Below are 22,087 nucleotides of genomic sequence, written 5' to 3'. Positions count from 1 at the left end.
TGCTCGTCTATATATATAAAAGAACTTGTCCCGACTGACTGACTGACTGACTGACTGATTCATCATCGCCGAGCCGAAACTACTGGACGTAAAGAAATGAAATTTTGGGGATACATTCACATTAAGATGTTGGTGTTCGCTAAGAGAGGATTTTTGGATATTCCGGCGCTAAGGGGGTGAAAAGGGGGGTGAAATTTTAAAATTAGTTTATCTATATCTCAAAACTTTAAAGGTTTTCAGATGTAAAAATTGGTGTTTAGAATCTTCTTTAAAAATTAGGAAACACGTATTTTTTTTGTTTTCGGAAAATCCCAATAGGAGGGGTGAAAACGGTGAAAAAGGGGTTGAATGCCTTTAATCAGGATACCGGTACTTATATCTCAGAAATTGAAGATATTACAGAGCTGAAAATTGTTACTTTTGATCTCTTTTAAAAATAAAGAAACACGTATTTTTTGTTTTTGGAAAATCCAATTAATGGGAGGGTGAAAAGGATTGGGGTGAATTTTTAAAATGATTGTATCTATATCTCAAATCTTTGAAAGTTTACAGATGTAAAAAATTGGTATTTACACTCCTTATTAAAAATAAAGAAACACGTATTTTTTGTTTTCCGAAAATCCCAATAGGAGGGGTGATAATGGGTGAAAAAGGGGTTGAATGTCTTTAATGAGGATATTTATATCTCAGAAACTGAAGATATTACAGACCTGAAAATTGGTGTTTGGGATCTCCTTTAAAAATAAAGAAACCCATATTTTTTTTGTTTTTGGAAAATCCAATTAATTGGGGGGTGAAATGGGGGTGAATTTTTATAATGAGTGTATCTATATCTCAAAACTTCTAAAGTTTATAGATGTAAAAATTGGTATTTAGAATCTCCTTTAAAAATAAAGAAACACGTATTTTTTGTTTTCGGAAAATCCCAGTAGGAAGGGCGGAAAAGGGTGAAAAAAAGGTTGAATGCCTTTAATGAGGTTACTTATATTTCGGAACCTGAAGATATTACAGACCTGAAAATTTGTATTTGGGAGCTACTTTAAAAATAAAGAAACAGGTATTTTTTGTTTTTGGAAAATCCAGTTAATTGGGGGGGGTGAAAAGGGGGTGAATTTTTATAATGAGTGTATCTATATCTCAAAACTTCTAAAGTTTATAGATGTAACAATTGGTATTTAGAATCTCCTTTAAAAATAAAGAAACACATATTTTTTGTTTTAGGAAAATCCCAATAGGAGGGGTGAAACAGGGGTTGAATTCCTTTAATGAGGATACTTATATCTCAGAAACAGAAGATATTACAGACCTGAAAATTGGTATTTGGGATCTCCTTTGAAAATAAAGAAACACGTATTTTTTTGTTTTTGAAAAATCTAATTAATAGGGGTTAAATAGGAGTGACAAATTGGGGTGAATTTTTAGAAAGAATATATCTACAGTATATCTCCAAAACGTAAAATGTTACAGACGTAAAAATTGGTATTTGGAATCTCCTGTAAAAGTAAAGAAACATAGTTTTTTTTGTTTTTGGAAACTCCACTTAATGGGAACTAAAAAGGGGGTGAAATTTTAAAATGAGCATATCTACAGTATATCTCAAAAACTTTACATATTACCAAAGTGAAAAATAGTATTTTTTATCTTTGTTGAAAATAAAGAAATATGTATTTTTTGTTTTCTGAAAAGCCACTTGGGTGGAGGGGTAAACGTGACTGAAAATGGGGTTGCATTCTTTTAATTAGGATACTGATATCTCAAAAGCTGAAGATGTTACAGACGTGAAATTTGGTATTTGGAATTTCATTTAAAAATAAAGGAATACGTATTTTTGTTTTCGAAAATCCACCTAAAGTGAGGAGGGAAATTGAAAAATTAATTGAATTATTTGTATGAGGATACTGTTGTCTCAAAAACGAAAGGTTTTGCAGATGTGAAAATTGGTATTTGGAACCTGCTTTAAAATTAAACAAACATGTCTTCTCTTAAAATCCAATGAAGGGGGGCGGAGGTGAAATGATTGAAAAATTAATTGAATTACTTGTATGTGGATACGTACATCTAATAAAAACTAATGTTGTTACAGACGTGAAAAATGTATTTGTATCTCCTTTAAAAACAAAGAAAAACGTGTTTTGGGAGGGAAATCATCTTGGGAGGCGGCGGTGAAAAGGAGTTGAATTCCTGTTATGAGGACACATATCTCAAATTCGAAGATATTAGAGTCATGATAATTGGTATTTAGAAGATCCTTTACTATTAAAGAAACAAGTATTTTTTGCCAGAAAATTCACTTGGGGGGGGGGGGGGAAGGAAGTGAAAAAAAAGAGAATTATTTTGATGGGGATACTCATATCTCAAAAACTGAAGGTAACAGGTGTGAACATAGGTATTCGGAATCTCCTTTAAACATAAAGAAAAACGCCTTCTTTATTTTTTTTTTGGGCGGGGTGGGGGGTAAATCAACTTAACTTGGGTGCCAGTGAGGTGAAAAAGTAGTTGAGACAAATTGATTTTACTGTTCGCAATATACTTATTCTGATCATAAACCGATCATTTTTAATCCTTCCTGGTTTCGTTTCCAAGAGCCATCTTTTCCTTCGGAGAACTTGAAGTTAGATTACAGTAGATTCTCCTAGCATATAAATAAAAATTTAAACACATTTGAAATAAACGATAGGAATTATATTGACCGTGCAATTGTTCACATCTATAATAAGGTCAATAATGCACGGAAGTACATCATTCGTATCGCCAGAAATGCCGCACACTTGCCTACGCGCGACAATGGTGCTGGTCACATTGTCCATAATGACAATGGCAGCAGATGTAATTTACAGCCAAGTAGCGGTCTTGCATCTTGCTGTGGGGTCCAGAACAATAATAATAATAATAATAATAATAATAATAATAATAATAATAATAATAATAATAATAATAATAACCTAAATTCAACTAATATCACCCACACTAATAATAATAATAATAATAATAATAATAATAATAATAATAATAATAATAATGTTCTCGACTGTCATCCAAATGTGCGGACCGCACTGGAAATGGGTCCTGCCCCGGGTAATGACTACGAATGCAGTCCGGCCGTGGGTTCAGTACCGCCAAGCCACCCAAGACGACACCACTCCAGATCTCCTCAAGGATTTGATCCATATTAAAAATACTTACAGGAAAAGATGGCAAGAATTTAGGGACCCAACTGACCGGATGGAATACCTGGACCTAGCCCGGGAAGTACGAAATCGATTCCTGGAAAGAAAGATTGAAAAATGGGAGGAACTTTGCCGTAATCTCTCAGAAAACGAGTCATATCGCGGATTTCGGTGGATTATATATAAAACGTTAAGCATTTAATTATAAATTTCAGTATAATACCGTAGTGAAGAACGGGTATCTTGCTAGTACTAATATATATATATATATTTTGCAAGAACATCAGCAACACTTCCTGTGTGTGACCACAGGGATCCTGAATTTTAAAAAAACACTAGTAGACATAGGCACCATATCTGCTTTATCCATATAGGCTATTGTTACGATGGCCTCGCCACACCTACTACTAGGTTCAAAATTAGGCCGCTCCTCTGGAGTACAGACGCTACGGGTTTGCCCCTTCCTCCATCTCCACTGTACCAAAGTCCACCTTCTCCGCCGTAGATGCCGTTGAGGTCTTCACTCGTAACTCTGAGCTGGGACCCATACCAGATGTTACACACCGGGTCAGTGTGCTCTGGGACTCGCATAGTCAGGGCCATCACTCCCTGGGTAGGGCTGCCTCCGAAGAGGGTCCCTACCTTCTACCAAGGCAGTATTATAGAAGGAAACCTGGACTGGGACTCAGTGTGGGAGGAGGAGTGGTGGAAAGACCGAGAAAGTGGAGAGGAACCATATTTGCCCTTACCCGGCTACAGCTGGATAAAGGGAAATGATGATGATGATGATGATGATGATGATGATGATGATGATGATGATGATGACTTGTAGACGTAACGTTAAAACTTGACGGGGGGGGGGAATTCATATGCATAAATAAAAAAAAGCTTGGACTCGTACTTTACGGAAGGAACACATTCATGGGGGATTATCACACAAAGTGGGCTAGATTGACATTTATGAAATATAATGGTGGTGGTGCAGAGTGCTTAACGAGTTGTTATTATTATTATTATTATTAGATAAAAATCAATGTCAATTAAAGTAATAAATTCTATCTGTGTTGGAGTGACATAAGGCAGATTGTAGAAGATTAGTATCACTTTCTGAGAATACAATTATTTCTCATTTCTTTTCAAAGCTTAGCAGTCTTGGATGATCAGTACTGCTTTTTAATATTTAATTTTTTTAGTGAACTAGTTTAATAAAAAATAACTCTTCTTCAATGACTTAATCTTTGTTTCCAGGTATTTATTCTTTATAATATTCAATTTTATTTTGATACAGGCTGGGCAAAATATCCCTTTACACTATAAACACTATGCAGGCATGTTCTGTGAGGATGAGGGAAAAACATGAGAGGTCCTTCTGCACGTGATCTGGCATATTTGATCACTGGACGCCTGACTCCACAGAACATATTGAATTGACTTTATAGGTGATCGTTCAGTTGGTTCTCCCACAGCAACGGAAGTCTCGGCGTGAGTGCTTGGTCTAGCGCTACATGGCGCATCACGAGCATTTCTAATCACAAAGGCTTTCTTTTCCCATATCAGTAGCATTTTGCCGTGATGGCAACGGTTTCCTGACAATGCACGGCGAAGTTCCTCGTGATGTCTTCCATAGTCTTATCTGTCGTTGGACATTCATGAACCCACTCGCAAGCTACCAACGTTACTCAACATTGAATTTACATGTACCCACCATCACATTACTCTCCTGACCAAACCGAGTGGGAATAATGAAATAACACTAGACAACATGATGTTTTTCACAACAAAGTGAACTACTGACTCTGGTGCAGTTGTTTTTAATGCTGAATTCAAATATTTAATCAGAATTGTTCTGTTAAGCATTGGTGGTGGTTTTTTCTTTTGCAGTCACTTTTGTATAATATAATTCTGTATATTAGGCTTTCTTTGTTAAATTTTTGGAAGGTATAAAACTTTTGGTTTTTGGGTCAAATGTGGGGAAATTTTGCCCACGCATATGAGAATTTTATTCAGAATGAGTTGGCAGTGTTGTGCAGGCTTATTTGAAAAATGAAAACCTGCAACCTGTTTTCCAGTCAGTGACCGGGTCAGAGATGGAATGAATGAAGCCCCCATCTTACGGCGAGGATACGAACTGTGCCGGCTACAAAGGCCTGTTGCACTTCTCTGGGGCAATGATTAATGACCGATAGATGAAATGAAATGATAATGGAGAGTGTTGTTGGAATGAAAGATGACAGACAAAACTGGAGTACCCAGAGTAAAAAATGTCCCGCCTCCACTTTGTCCAGCACAAATCTCACATGGAGTGACCGGGATTTGAATCATGGAACCCAGCGGTGAGAGGCTGCTGTCTGAGCCATAGAGGCTTACTGTGCAGGCTTATTTACATGTCAGAAATGTAACTAAGATAAATTCTAAAAGAATTTAATTGTATAAAGTCCACCTATTCAGTACAAGTTTACCATTTGATAAATGGTCTGTCCAAAAAGCTACATTGGACATGTTTTGACCTAACCTAGAGGTCATCTTCAGCTTAAAATAACATAGAGATGAAAAACATACAAAACAGTGACACATAAAAAACTTCAGATAAAATACAATCAACAAATGCAATAAAAATCTTTATGCCATGTGTTTAGCTTCTCACTGGATGGGAAAATGGTACACATCATATACCATTTGTAGGTCCTATGATTTGGGTTTGGAGGAGAAAGGACCATTCAACTAATTGATATATCTGTTTAAGTAACATAAGAGGAATTGCATCTAAAGCAGTCTTCAGTTCTGATGTGGGAAGCTAGATAAACACAGCAAAATGGGAGAGAGGAAAGATCAATATGAATACAGGTGGTAAAAACATAAATACACAATTTTTGTATTCGCTTGCAGTGATAACTTGTGAGTTATGTTACATTATATTGCTTGTGCTACCCGTGTATCTCCAGGTTCTAAAAGAGAGCAGATTACATTCTATTAAAACAATTGACATCACGTCCACAAATTACCAATATATGTAGGAAGACATGTCTTCTTTCTCACCTGTTAACCATGGAGTGTACAAAAAAGAAAAAACAAAGAATATCGTGTGTCTATAACCTCACATTCTTCCACTTTGATTTGGTGGTAGACAGATAAAAAATAACACAACAAAAAAATACATTAAATACAGCTAAATTACAGGAAAAAGAAACAGTACAACAGAATTGACAAATATTTTGGACAATATCCTGAGTTTTTACAAATTCACTTTTTCAGTCACTTTGATTCACCTGCCATTCCGGGTGCTCCTTGATACTCCTTCTCTCGAGGAAGGACCAGATGATTCAGCAACCTTATCAGGTACCTTCACCTCTTCCACCCATTCAGCAGAGACTTCCAAAGGATATACCCTTTGGATCGGTCTAAGTAAGGTAGATGTTGGAGTCTGCAATCGTACTAGGTGGGTAAACATTATCCTTACCAGGCACAATATTACATCAGAACACACGTCCTGTCACAGTCGCCACAGTGTTGCGTTATATTGCTTACGCTACCCGCGTATCTACAGGTTCTGAAAGAGTGAATGAATATAATTTCAGGAACAGATTACAGTTTATTAAAACTATTATCATCATGTCCACAATAATCGATACATAGGAAGTCTTCTTTCTCACCTGTTAACCATGTAGTATACAGAAAAACAATGTCATGTATCGATAACCTGACAAATTATATAGCTAACAGTAAGAAAGAGAAGTGTGTTTCTTTCTCTCTCCCTCTCTCTGAAACATTTTAGGTAACCCCAAATGAGGTGTGTATTTATTAATTTAATGTTACATTAGTACTAATTGTACAGAACTTTTAAACATGTGCCACAAAAAATCTCTTGCCGATGGGGAAAATCTGACAGCATATTTGAGCTCAGCATGAATACCCTTAGATTCAGTTAATTTAGTTCTTGTGAAAGAAAAAGAATGTTTATTTTATAGACCAGTGTAATGAAAGCTGATTTGACTCAAGAACATTGTCATTTATATATGATGAGACTGCCTGTAAAGTAAGTCAAATATGTCTACACATCACTTTTTCTTATGGACTAGTGTAAAGGTACTTTTTGCCCACCCTGTAATAAACATGATGTATCATGAACTCTTTACTGTTTGATTTTAAAAGCTGCTATTTTACTCATACAGTGATATTTTTGTCTCATTTCAAGGATGCCTTTCAAGCCGGTCAACATTTTGCGAAACACTACCCTGAAAGTATGAATCGCATCAACGAGTTGCAAAATGAAAATAAGAATACAAGCACTGGTGCTGAAACAAAGTCTGAAAAATCTGTCAAAGAAGATCAGAATCAGAACTGCCAAAAATCCTCAGTTAGTTTTATGTCATCAGGTATTGGTATAAGTTCACCTAAGACTGCCGTACATGTTAATGAATCAGAAGAAATGTCAGGTTGCAAATCTCCTTCGGTCTTTCAAAATAATTCAGAAGTTTTTCAGATGGATAAGAACAATAATAATATAAATTTAAGTTCAAATACTGTGATAAATTCCGAACAGAGGAGTAATCAGAGTGCTTCTAACAAAACGGACACTTCTGGACTACTTTCTTCATTGAACTTCAATCTGCTTTCCCAATTTACTGGATCACAACTCTTTGGACTCCAAAGAAATCAGTCACAAACCAGCGTGAGAACAGGAACTACCTCTTCAGGTGAGTTTATATGGATTTTCATATACTTAAATATAACGCATGAAATATTCTGAATGTGTAAAATTAATTTGGATTTGTAAATGAACAGAAGTGCCTTTGAATGTACTTACTTGCTCCATAATTATGTCTTTTTTTCTACTTCATGATATCTATATAGTGGAGTGGTATTAATTTGGGCCACTTATGAGAATTTTGTTGAAAATAACATTCAGCTTTTGATTTTTATTGAAATGAACCTTTTTTTATTGAAGTCATTTTTTCAGGAAATCTAGACAGACATGTTATGTTCATTTTCAAAATGTGTGCAGACTAAATTATAATCTTGGGTTAACTGCAGTTCTTAGCATAAGATCTGTAAAAGGTAAATTTTGGCACACACTCATATGAGTAATAGCTCAGCTTTGTGTTAATTTGTTGTTGGATATCCTGTTGATTTGATTACTGCCTCATTTCTTCATGGTGTTGAGTCCATGATCTTATGGTGTTATCACTCTTAACCAAGATTGTTGGTGTGATTTCTACATGACACCAATACTTTCAGCCCGTGACCACTGCGTAGGGCAGGCATCAGTTTTTGGTAATGAGACAAATTCTTTCATAGTCCATTGGCACTGCCGGTGGCTCCAAGTAGCCTGCGCAGTGGCCTCCACGGTACGCACTAGCCATGCGTCTTGGTGGGTGTGCTAGGTACCAACTGATGAGCCCAACCTAGCACATGGGGGCAAAACGCTGGCAACCAGGAATGAGTTAGCTGGAAAATTTATAATGTCCAATAATGGACCATTTTTATTGGTATTATTAATTTACTCATTCGGGACAAATATTTCAGATTCCCTATGGGAATCAACATCTTTATCAAAGAGTAAATAGGAAATGATTTATAGGAATACATGTTCAAGAAAAATATCGGCTTATTTCAATTTCAAAATAGAAAATAATAAATCACACTTTTTACAATATCTACAGTTCTTGAGTTGATGTAGGTTTTCATGGTCTATACTTTTGCCTTGAGAACATTTGTTGCAGGGTAGGTGAAACATGGCACCATCACTTCACAACCGTACTTTAGAACGGTGAGTACCTTGGGATTGTAGAATTAAGCGCTAGTAAACAAATCGTGGCACAGTCTGTTCCTTAAGCAATGCAAGCTTCTAGTACCGCCATGGCCATCTAGCCAAAACGGTAGAAGGAACTTTTATGTGGGGCCACGGTAGTACCTCAGGATGCTAGGAATTTTTGTTATATTTAGTATGTATATTGAACATGTATATGGAAAAGATCTGGTGCTGGTTTTCCTTGATCTACAGAAGGCATACTATAGTGTTAATAGAGAAAAGGTATAGGGAAACCCTGGAAAGAAAAGGATGTGGAAGGCAATCAAGGGAACCAGTCAAAGCAATGTATAAGAATTGTTCCAGTTGTATCCAAACTCCAGTGGGGAGAATAGATTGGTTTAGAAACCAAACTGGACTAAGACAGGGAAGTATATTGTATCCACTTACGTTTATAATGGTTATGAATGAAATTCTAAAGGAAAAAAAAGGCAAAATGTGGAGGGGATATGAAAATATTGTTGTTTGCAGATTACATAGTGATCTGGGGAGTCAACAATAGAGAAGTGCAAATCCAACTCGAGGTTTTAAATGATAATATTAAAATAATGTGGAGAAGAGCAAAACAGTGGTGATGACAAGAGAAGGAGAAGTAACCATTAGTATCAGGGGACAAAACCTTGAGATTGTTAAATACTTCAGATATTTGGGAAGTGAAATAATGCAAGCTGTAAGGTTGGATAGGGAGATCAGCAGAAGGGTACAAGCAGGAAATACATTCTACCAGAATGTGGTGTGGAACAGACATGTTTCTATGAAAAAAAAACAACACACACACTCTCTCTCTCTCTCTCTCTCTAGACTGTTATGCCTTTCAGTGTTCAGTCCGCAAGCCTCTGTGCCACAATAATCGATTTGCAACTAGTGTTGTGGCCTCATTTAGTTCTGTACCTCTTATCTTTAAATCATTAGAAACCGAGTCTAACCATCGTCGTCTTGTTCTACCTCTACTTCTCTTACCCTCCATAACGGAGTGCATTATTCTCTTAGGTACCTAACCTATCCTCCTCCATTCGCCTCACATGACCCCACCACCGAAGCCGGTTTATGCGTATGGCTTCATCCATCGAGTCCATTCCTAAATTAGCCTTTATCTCATTCCGATTATCCTACTGCCATTGTTACCACCTGTTTGTATCAGCAATCATTCTTGCACCTGAGTGCGCCCTGCTTTCACTCCCGTAAAGCAAAGTTAGTCTGAAAACAGACCGATGTAAAGATAGTTTTGTCTGAGAGCTGACTTCCTTCTTACAGAATACTGTTGATCGCAACTGCGAGCTCACTGCATTAGCTTTACAACACCTTGATTCAATTTCACTTACTATATTACCATCTTGGGAGAACACACAACCTAAATACTTGAAATTATTGACCTGTTCTAGCTTTGTATCACCAATCTGACATTCAATTGTTGAATTTCTTACCTGCTGATATCAATTTAGTCTTAGAGAGGCTTTTTCATACCATACTCATTGCACCTATTGTCAAGTTCCAAGATATTAGACTTCAGGCTTTAACACAATCTGCCATTAAGACCAAGTTGTCAGCATAGGCCAGACTGCTTACTACATTTCCACCTAACTGAATCCTTCCCTGCCATTTTATACCTTTCAACAGATGATCCATGTAAGCTACGAACAGCAAAGGTGAAAGATTACAGCCTTATTTAACCCCTGTAAGTACCCTGAACCAAGAACTCATTCTACCATCAATTCTCACTGAAACCCAATTGTCAACATAAATGCCTTTGATTGATTTTAATAATCTACCTTTAATTTCATAGTCCCCCAGTATAACGAACATCTTTTCCCTTGGTACCCTGTCATATGCTTTCTCTAGATCTACGAAACATAAACACAACTGCCTATTTCTCTCGTATCATTTTTCAATTACCTGGCGCATACTGAAAATCTGATCCTGCCAGCCTCTCTGTGGTCTGCAACCACACTGGTTTTCATCCAACTTCTTCTCAACCACTGATCGCATCCTCCCTTCCAAGATGCCAGTGAATACTTTCCCTGGTATACTGAGATATCTCGACAGTTGTTGCAATTCTTCCTGTTCCCTTAGATAGGTGCAATCACTGTTTTTGTCCAATCTGAAGGTACCTTACCAACACTCCATGCTAATCTTACTACTCTATGAAGCCATTTCATCCCTGCCTTCCCATTATACTTCACCATTTCAGGTCTAATTTCATCTATTCCTGCTGCTTTATGACAATGGAGTTTACTTACCATCCTGTCCACTTCCTCAAGCTTAATTTCACCAACACTATTTTCCTCCTCCCCATGAGCTTGGCTGTTGGCAACACCACCAGGATGATGTCCTTTTACATTGAGAAGATGTTCAAAATATTCCCTCCACCTCTCCAGTGATTCCCTGAGATCTATTATGAGTTCACCTGAATTACTCAAAACACTGTTCATTTCCTTTTTCCTTCCCTTCCTAAGATTCTTTATTACTGTTCAGAAAGGTTTCCCTGCTGCTTGACCTAGCCTTTCCAGGTTATTACCAAAATCTTCCCAAGACTTCTTTTTGGATTCAACAACTATTTGTTTCACTCTGTTTCTTTCATCTCCGTACAAATCCCTGTCTGCCTCGGCCCTTGTTTGGAGTCATTTCTGATAAGTCTTCTTTTTACGTTTACAAGCTGCTCTCACTTCATCATTCCACCAAGATGTTCGCCTTTTCCCATCTTTACACACAGTTGTTCCTAGGCATTCCCTTGCTGTTTCTACTACAGCATCCCTGTATGCCACCCATTCACTTTCTATATTCTGAACCAGCTTACTGTCTACTTTTCGAAACTTCTCACTAATCATATCCATGTACTTCTGTCTAATTTCCTTGTCCTGGAGATTTTCTACCCTTATTCGTTTGCAGACAGATTTCACTTTCTCTACCCTAGGCCTAGAGATACTTAGTTCACTACAGATCAGATAGTGAGTGGTCTGTATCATCGAAAAATCCCCGGAAAACTCGTACATTCCTAACAGATTTCCTGAATTCGAAGTTGGTTACGATAGTCTATTATGGATCTGGTACCCCTAGCCTCCCATGTGTAGCGGTGAATAGCCTTATGTTTGAAGAATGTATTCGTAACTGCTAAACCCATACTAGCACAGAAGTCCAGCAAACGCTTCCCATTCCCATTAGCTTCCATATCTTCCCCACATTTACCAATCACCCTTTCGTATCCTTCAGTTCTATTCCCAGCTCTCGCATTGAAATCGCCCATTAGCATTATTCTATCCTTGCTGTTGACCCTGACCACAATGTCACTCAATACTTTATAAAACTTGTCAACTTCTTCCTCATCTGGACCCTCACATGGTGAATACACGGAGACAATTCTAGTCCTAATTCCTCCAACTGACAAATCTACCCACATCATTCGCTCATTTACGAGCCTAACAGAAACTATGTTGCCCTTCCCTTTCTAACACCTGTCAAGTTCACTTTATAATCTCCTGTCTCTTCCTCGTTATCTCCCCTTACCCGAATATCCCTTACTCTTAGCACATCCAGATGCATCCTCTTTGCTGATTCAGACAGTTCTACTTTCTTTCTTCAATAAGCCCCATTAATATTGATAGCTCCCCATCGAATTCCATTTCGTTCGCCAAGTTATTTCCAAGGAGTCCCTCGCCTGTCCAATGGGAGTGGGACTCCGTTACTCCCATACGTCCATAGCAACTGGTATCCCGACTCTCTGGACCACTTACTAGACCACTCATCCATTGCCCATGGTTCACAAACTAGGACGTGACTACAGTAACCCACACCATCAACCATTCTATGAAATGTAAAGAGATAATGTTCAAGATGTACTATACCCCTATATTAATGTATGCATCAGAGACTTGGACTTTGACAGCAACAAATTTTTGCCTCGCTCTTTGTTTTTATCTCGGATTATGTATACAAAATTCAAAAGTAGGTCCTGTTCAATTTTTGTTTCTTACAACATCAGTGAAAAATGGTTGAATAGAATTTTTCAGAACTTGGTATTTAAGTTCAGGATAGCTAGGGTGTGTATTAGACTATATATTACCGAGCTCGATAGCTGCAGTCGCTTAAGTGCGGCCAGTATCCAGTATTCGGGAGATAGTAGGTTCGAACCCCACTGTCGGCAGCCCTGAAAATGGTTTTCCGTGGTTTCCCATTTTCACACCAAGCAAATGCTGGGGCCGTACCTTAATTAAGGCCACGGCTGCTTCCTTCCCACTCCTAGCCCTTCCTGTTCCTATCGTCGCCATAAGACCTATCTGTGTCGGTGCGACGTAAAAAAAAAAATATATATTACTGTATTTGATTAGTACACAGTGGTGTAGCAACATTAAAGAGCCCAAAACAGGAAATATCAGATTTCTCTATTAATATATATATTTTTATGTAATTTTTTAAGTTGTGTTTGGGCGTGCTATGATACACGTGGTTCTTATTTCTAGCAGCTTTCTTCTTAGACCAGTACTCCTTCATTCTTGCACTGTGAACATCTTTCCACTCCTGAATCCATTTCACACCTCCTCCCGGATGTACTTTTTTCTGTTAGTGACTGGAGAGAGTTTGATGTTCTGATTAACGTTCTGTACCTATTCCTGTCATAGATTTCACTGGGAGCAATGTCTAATTCTGGAAGGTCTTTTCTGACAAGTCTTGCCCACTTGGCGTTAGTCTCTTTCCCTCTAGAGATGGTGTGGAAGGTCCTGGAGGTGAGTCTCTGATTGTCCATTCTCATGACATGACCATAGAAGTTCAATCTCCTCTTCCTCATAGATGTTGTAATGCTCTCTAATTGTTGGTACAATTCATTATTGTGCCTGATTCTGTACTTGCCTTCTTCTTTTAGTGCCCATGATTTTTCTCAGGATCTTCCTTTCCTTCAGCTCCAGTTTTCTGAGTTTCCCTTTTCTTACCATATTTAGGCATTCCGAGGCGTATAGTACTTGACGGTCTCACTATAGTACTGTAATGCCTGACTTTGAGGTTAAGAGAGAGGGATTTGGATTTGTAGATACTCTTGCATAGGTGGTAGGTGCTTTCCAACTTCATGCATCTGCTGTTCATGGCCTGATCTTCGTTCATGTTTCGGGTTATCCATTCTCCTAGATATTTGAAGGAGTTAGTCCTTTGTACTGGTTTGTCTCTCAGTGGGATTGATTTGGGTGCATCTCTGATGTTGATGATAAACTGTGTTTTGTTGATGTTAACTTGTCTTTCTTGTAGCCTATCCTCAATCCAGAGTCATCCTTTAGCATTTTCGTCCACCCACGAATGACTTTTTCAAGTACGCAGTTAAAGAGGATTGGTGATAGGCCATCCCCTTCTCTAACACCTGTTCTGATCTCAAAGCTCTGGGACAGTTCCCCTCTATATTTGATTCTGGCTGTATTGTTAGTTGCTTTCACAAGATTTAAGGTTTTCATATCTAGTCCCAGTTTAGCAACTGTCTGGAAGAGTGACTCCCTATATGCTGAATCGTAGGCCTTCTGAAAGTTGACAAATGTTGCCACGTAGGGTGAGACGCTTAGGTTTTTGTAAGTGATGATGGTTTTGAGGTTCAGGATTTGTTCGGCGCATGACCTTGACCTTCGAAACCCAGCCTGGTACTCTCCGATGCAGGAGTCTAGTTGAGTCTCTGCTCCTGTGAATAATACTTTGGAGAGTATCTTGTACGTCACTGATACAAGGGAAATCCCTCTGTTGTTGTTGAGATCTGATTTGTCGCCTTTTTTGTGTAACAGTAGGATGATAGCTGAGGTCCAGTCGCTAGGTAACGCTTCTGTCACCCAGATATTAGAAATGATTTCATGGATAGTTTGGTTTAACTCCTCATCAGCGTATTTCCAGAGCTCTGCTATGATTCCATCCACGCCTGCTGCTTTGTTGGATTTCACTTCTGAAATGGCTTTCTGGATCTCCTTTGTTGGGGGGAGAGAGTCCGACTTATTAACATTCTGAGGTTCAAAATGCAGTTTCTCCTTGGGTTCCTTTGAATTTAGAAGGTCGTTGAAATACTCTGCTAGAACTGTGGTGCACTCTTCATTGTTCAGTTTCAGCTTTCCTTCAGCTTCCCGAAGGTGAAGTGTAGGGGCTGAGTAGGGTGTTATTTGAGATTTAAAAGTTTGGTAGAAGTCTCTAGTGTTGTTTCTTTGAAAATCCCTCTCTGCTTGGTCAATTATATCTTTATTGTACTGCCTCTTGGTGTTTCTGATAATTTTAGTAGTAGTTTTCTTAGCTTGTAAGAAGTTTTTATGGTTATCCAGATTTTTGTTACAGTTCTATTTTAGCCATGCTTGCTTTATCTCTTCTATTGCTTTGTCACAAGTAGTTGTCCACCATGGATGTTTGTTCTTTCTGACTGCTGGGATGGTGGTTGTCGCTGCATCTATTAGTGCCTTCTGTAGTTGGGGCCAATCTTTTTTTGTCTTTGTTTTTAGCCAGGGTCTTGGTGAAGTAATAGTTATCTTTCAGCTTGGCTGGATTGAACCTTGGAATTTGCGACTTGATGCAGTGGTTTTCTGTGCTTCTTTTAAGAGGGATGAAATTAGTTTTGATCAAAGTAAGATAGTGGTCTGAATCAGTGTTTGCACTTCTCAGTACTGTGGTCCAGTTGGAATTCCTCGAGCATTGGGTTAGGGCATCTCCAAGTCATGGCTTTCCTAGGAAAGCGATTGTAAGCTGTAGATTTGAGGACTAAGTTGTAACTTCTGCACAGGTCAATCAGCCTTTCTCCATTCGTGTTGATCCTCTTGTGGGCTGGGTATTCTCCAACTGTGTTCTTGAATTTTCTCTCTTTTCCCATCTGGGCGTTAAAGTCCCCCATTAAAATAGTTATATGGTGCTTTGGGATTCGGTCCATTGTCTCTTCGAGTACCCTCCACAAGGTTTCCGCATTTTCAATATCTTTCCTGTTGGTGTCATTAGTATGTGCATGGAAGTTAACAATTGTGTATGCTTTGTTAAGAATTTTAAAAGCTATAGTGGACGTTCTTCCATTTGGAGATTAAAAGGAGATGATGGAGTTGATCATTTTGTTGCTTTCTATGAAGCCTGTCCCCAAGTGAGGCACATTCTTCATTACTCTTTCACCTGGTTGCCTTTTGTAGATTCGATAACCTTGTGATTCTATCGCCTCTTGATCGAGGAATCTGGTCTCTTGTACAGCTGTTATCAGGATGTATTCAGTTAAAACATCTAGTGTATGTTTTAGTTTTCCTGTCTCTAGGAGGGAGTTGATGTTGCCAAGAATTTAAAATGTTTCTTCGTCTCACATGAAGGAGCAAGCTCCCCAGAATCCAAAGGCTTGCTTGCCTCGTCAAAACTGGGGGTGGATCTTATACCACCCGAAGTAATTTTTCGTTGGTAATTCTCTCCATGTTGTGAGAGTTAAGAAAAAAAAGTTAAGGGTGGTTACTTGCAGGTAACAATTTGTTAAGTGTCAAGGTTGTAAGCCTTGAAGCCCCCAGCACTGATCTGTTTGCCGATCCAACTTCCCGCTGTGATTGGTACCCAGCCTTCCACTGGGTTGCTCGGCTTAGCAGGGGCACCTCTTGCGGGTTATGTGCTGGAGTTAGAGTGAAAGAGGCTACCGTAGTTGGATTCTATTGCTGAATCCAATATTTTCATGTTGCAGATGACTGGCAACAATGCGTTTCACTCCCATTTGCCAGAGTCATAATGACTCCTCCCAGGTTGATTCCCAGGACCCTCCATTAATATTTATTATAAAAAAGAAAACTTTACATGCTAAAAGTTGTGCAAAATGTAATTTTCAAGCCTTTGTTTTTAAATGTTTTTACCATACAAGGAAAATTAACAGATATATTTGTGGTGGTTATTAATTAATTTTTTTTTTACAAACCTTCGAGTGGACTAGTGATGCCCATTAGTATTACACAGATGTAGTGTTGTTAGTTGGGATCCTCCATGTCCTTTCTGCTGCAATTCGCCTTTGTTAGATGGCATTACTTATGAAGGGATGTTTTCTGCAGTTTTACTAAAAATAACTAGTCGGTGACAGGTACTACAGCTGGTCTTATGGTGTGATACAAGTACCTGTCACCTTTGTGGTAGTAGATTTGTTACCGGGCGAGTTGGCCGTGCGGTGAGCTTGCATCCGGGAGATAGTGGGTTCGAATCCCACTGTCGGCAGCCCTGAAGGTGGTTTTCCGTGGTGTCCCATTTAAAAAAAAAAAAAAATCGATTTGTTACTTTAGGCTCTGGGTGCCACAGGTCTGTTGTTTTACTTCTTCATATCAAAATCTTTCTGTTTTGTAGGTTATCAACAATAACAGCATTTCTTCAGCTCTGCCAGTGATGGTACAAATTGTTGTGTTGTACTGTCATCATTCATAGTGACATTTGGGTATTCCAAATGAACTTTGTTACATCTTCTCTATCGTGAACAGTGCTTTGTGAGTTCTACAGTACATGAGCTCATTATTTTATATAGTAGAACTTGGTTAATTCAACTGTTTTAATTAAAATTGGTGAAGAATTCAAAATTTTCTTATGTCCCCTTGACATTCCTGTATAATATTCAAGAAATTTTGTTTGATTTAAATATTGTATTGAATTTGATGTAAAATTTTCAAAGAAATTATATTTAAGGATGATGGATGCGTGGAAGAGAAAAGTACTGTAGAATCGTAGTGCTAGAAATGGACCTGTAGTTGTTGCAAAGCTAAGAAAAGGTTGAAGCTCTTGGCCACTTGGGGGTATGTTCGTTGAATAGTCTTGGAGGTGGAAAGTCCACTCATTAGGCCTAAATCCAAAACTCCACGTGGAGTTGATTGGCAGCTGTCAACAGATGAAATGAAACATTATGCCACCTACTGAAGGCTTGGAGGGTGGAGCATGGGGACACGTGATAAAACGTGCATCTTTGATTGCAGATGAAGTGACAACGACTGGGCTTTGGTGTTATGTTTGTCCACCCCTTGTCCCATTGCTCTACGGGGTCGGGTATGAGGTGAGATGAATCTGTTGGGGCTGGTTTTTATGACCGGATGCCCTTCCTGACCTCAACCTCATCAGAGGAGTTAATGAGATGAAATGAATGACCTGATATATGATCGTAGGAAGGGAGAAGGTTAAACCTAGTGCCGGCACATAGCCTACTCCTCTCAAATAGCACCAAGGGGTCTGCTCAAGGCTTAACATCCCTGTCTGATGGACGAATCATCATCAACAGCATCATATGCCCTCACTGCATATGAGCACTGCAGGGAGGTTTGCAATTCAATCCAGGCTTTTGGCACGCAATCTAGTAATTAGAAATTGTATAACACCACCTCCCCTACCCTGCCGGCCAACATTCTGATGGTGAAATTTTTTTTCGACCAACGGGACTTGAACCGGCTAACCTTGGTGTCAGACTGTTTAGACTTCAACGTCTTAACGATCATGGCCACCTTACGACTAGGCTTTGGTACCGACACAAAACTAACAATGGAAGGTACACTGCTTTTATTTACAGCAAAATGCTTGTGGTACAGTGTGCTGCATCAGGATACCTGCTTTTATTATGAAGTGCTTTAGTAAAAATGCTGTGTACAGTTTTATGGTCTGTTATTGTTTTGCGATATAGTATACTGTTGTTGCAACTCGAAGAACCACTGAGAAAATAGCGATTGTTTTGAATTTGAAATTTGGGTGAGTATGGTGTGTGATGTTGTGTAATTCAAATTTGTGGTTAATTTGGAAATAATTTCTGGGCCCTTCAGGTTCGAATTAACCAAGTTCTACTGTATTTGAATAGAACACTTGTCTTAGTCAGGACGAAAAAATTTAAAATCAAAGATAACTCAGTTGATGGTATATTCAAAGCTCATAAAGAATCCTTGGAGAATCACGGAGGTATGTTTTGAATTCCAGCATATATTTATTTATTATACTTGTGGTTATTTTTGTTGTTGTTTTCTAGCCAATTTTTAAAACTTTTATAGCATCCATGAACGAAGTAATTTTCTGGGCTACAGATATACCTCTCTGGTTCTCCAGGTGTCAGTAGAGTTCATCGTGTATTTTATAGTATTTCTGTTAATAATTATCCTCTTACCATCTATTGACAGGATTGAGAAACCTCATTTTACAAACAGATGCTCTGTTGGAAAGCCAAATCTACCACAAGAACTATGTCACCATTTATAAATATGAAGGAAACATAATGCAAGAGTTATTAACACAAGATATTTGAGGAGGACTGACTGGAAGACGGGCTTCAAGTGCTCAAAATTTGGAAGCTACAGATATGCCAAAAGTAGAAATCTGTTTATCGGGTACCTGATATATATAGAATACAGTAGAGTCCTGGAAACTCGATACCCTATAGCTTGACATTCCATGAAACTTATCACCCGCTGATTAATTTCTTTTAATAACAGATTAAGAGATACTTACTGCTGTTCATTTTTATCTTATTCCCCTTGGTGAAGTTCTGTAGTTTAATAACAGTTGATTTCTAATATTCCTTCCGGTCTTGACCAGTCATGAGTGGATCTCCTACTAACGATAGATTGTTAGGTTTGAGAGGCATGCTGGTGGACCTGCAACTTAACAAGATCCTACGTGTTTTTCTTTTTTTTTTTTTTTTTCTTTCTTTTTTCTTTACTGTTAAACTTTGAATTGAGTAGATGTGTATGCCTCCTTTTACGTAAACCACTTTGGGGATTTTATTTTGTATAAATCCAGATTTGTGAAGTGGTGTGATGTGTTATAATAAGTTATGTATTTTTTTTTTATAAAAGCATCAGTAAAAAAAAAAATAATAATTATGAAATTTAAATTGAATCTGCTAATAAGACCAGGCAGAGGAAAGAGTGAAGGAAATGTTTATTCGTATTAATGTTGGGCAGATGATGAATGAGGCTGAATGAGGTGGTCATAGATTCTTAATGATTGAAATGAACAATTATTGTTGAGCTTAACAAGAGCAAGGAAAGAAAAAAAATGAGATGAAAGTGAGTGGGACTTCTTTGTGGTTTTTGCAGCCAAGATAAAACAAAACTCTCATTACAAGATTGATATTAGAAGAAAATTCTATAGATTTGTCAAGAAATTTCAATGCGAGCTTGTATTTACTCCACGCATTGGCTGTCCTGATAGGTGGAAGAAGCACTGCAGTATTACATAACTGAGCATTTATGGAGAAAATCTAACTAATGTCTCCTCGAGCCAGGAAATTTATTAAAGACAAGCCTTGCTGCCAGATCACAGTTACCTGTTTAGCCCTGCCTAGAATTCACATGTAGGGTGAACTTCAACCCCTAAATACTAAACTTAACATGGAAGTTTCCTAACCCCAGCACATCTGTGGCACCAAGATCCTGACCATACAACAGTTGAAAGTGTAGAGAGACTGGACACTAAAATCTAGTATTACATATTCCTTTTTATGTAAATAAATAAGTTTAGTTTTATTTTGGCACTGAACCATACAATAGATAAATAAATAAATGTGGGTAAAATCTTTATGATTTCACAGAAAGTATCTGTAGATTTGAAGAAAATGTTTATAGATTAATTGAAGTTCTAACTTGAGATTTACAGCTGTGATAGATCTGCTCTGAATTTTCAAATACCACCTTCAAGAATAGTTCCATCTCGGGAAGAAAAATCTGCTACAGGCTTGAGAGAGAAGTAAGGATATAGTTATGAACACACAGCTAAGCTACAGATCACAAGCTGGAACTTAATTCTTTTATAAAATGATAGCACATTGAAATGAATACAAAATGGGATAAACACAGTAATAGCTCTCCCAAAGATAGCAGTGCTTTAAGGAACAAATAATAGGATAAACATGATGACAGCTCTCCTAAAGAGAGAAAAATTGAAGGAAAGGACAGTCTTCTAGTCATGACTTCACTTATGCCTATAAGTAGACACTGCATTTTGACCATATTGTACAAAATATATAGGTATACATTTCTTTGATCTATTTTCTAAGCCATGGGAAAGAGCCATGACATGATTAAGAAGGTTAAACATATTGGCTTGTTAGGCATAGAGGACTGGATTGCTGTATCTTGGAATGAGCTGGAGCCTGTAAGCCTTGTTTATGAGCCAAGTTGTTTTGCCCAATCAGGAAACAAGTTTCAATGTAGTAAAGAGAGACAAAAAATTCTAGGCCAGTGGACTTAATGAATCCAGGTTGAAAAGTAGTCCTTGATAGTGATTTGGAAAATGGTTGGGGCTGAATGAAAACAGTGGATTTCCAGTAGGTTGTACAAGTGTTATACTGGTGAAGGAAAAGAATGAAAAATGAATCATAATAGGACATGGTTGACTATAGAAATGTTTGAAAGATGATTCACGTTGAATGACCAAGGCTGTTGAGTGAATGTTCTGTTATTTTGAAGTGCAAGGTAGATCTACAAAGCATATTTCATTCCTCCATCATCTACATAATGAACCAGCGTGGAGAACAAATTACTACATTAGATAGATCGGCTTTGCAACGATTTTATCCAAAAGAGACTAGTCATTTCATCTGAAAGTATTACAAAATAACACCACCTCAGTTTGGAGGCCGTCTAAAAGACAAATATACTTCGTACAAGCTAAAAGTGAGTAATGTGAAATAAAGAAAAGTAATCTTTAAGTATTACATAGTAACGCCACCTCAGTTTGGAGGCCGTCTAAAAGACAAATATACTTCGTACAAGCTAAACGTGAGTAATGTGAAATAAATAAAAGTAATCTTTGGTTTTAAAGAAAATCACTGAAGATGGTTTCTTGTAACACATAATAGAAAAATAAAGAAAAATAATAAATTGGATTGCTTCCTCCAGCAAGTCAGTGCTTGTTCTCCATCAGACATTAGAGATTTACTTCTTTGCCTGAGGTCCTAAGTGAACTTTAAGACATCATATCATGACAAGAAGATCATAACCATAGATTTTGTTATTATATCTAATTTAATATTATAATTATTCCTGCAACATTGTCTTTGTTTGTTATACATATGTTTTAGTTATCACATAATCTGTTTAATTTTATTTGGCTGAAGATGGCCACTAAGTGGCTGAAACTAGTCCCAAGACTTATGCAATATCATTTACTTGATATATTGTATTGAAAAGGTCAATCATTCTTAGAACTG

The 22,087-nt window shown here is 37.8% G+C and overlaps 1 protein-coding gene across 1 annotated transcript in view; it reads left to right on the top strand.

The window, feature by feature from the left end:
* The window catches only part of LOC136867462 (protein ABHD18), a 114,086-nt gene that overhangs the window by 59,013 nt on the left and 32,986 nt on the right, over positions 1-22,087 (top strand). Inside the window, exon 8 of the mRNA XM_067144669.2 lies at positions 7,360-7,861. Within this exon, the coding sequence (XP_067000770.1) occupies positions 7,360-7,861 (502 nt within the window). The remainder of the gene's footprint in view (positions 1-7,359; positions 7,862-22,087) is intronic.

The sequence above is a fragment of the Anabrus simplex genome, chromosome 3, assembly GCF_040414725.1.
Source record: "Anabrus simplex isolate iqAnaSimp1 chromosome 3, ASM4041472v1, whole genome shotgun sequence".
NCBI classification, from domain to species: Eukaryota; Metazoa; Arthropoda; class Insecta; order Orthoptera; family Tettigoniidae; genus Anabrus; species Anabrus simplex.
This window is presented reverse-complemented; position numbering and strand designations above follow the sequence as displayed.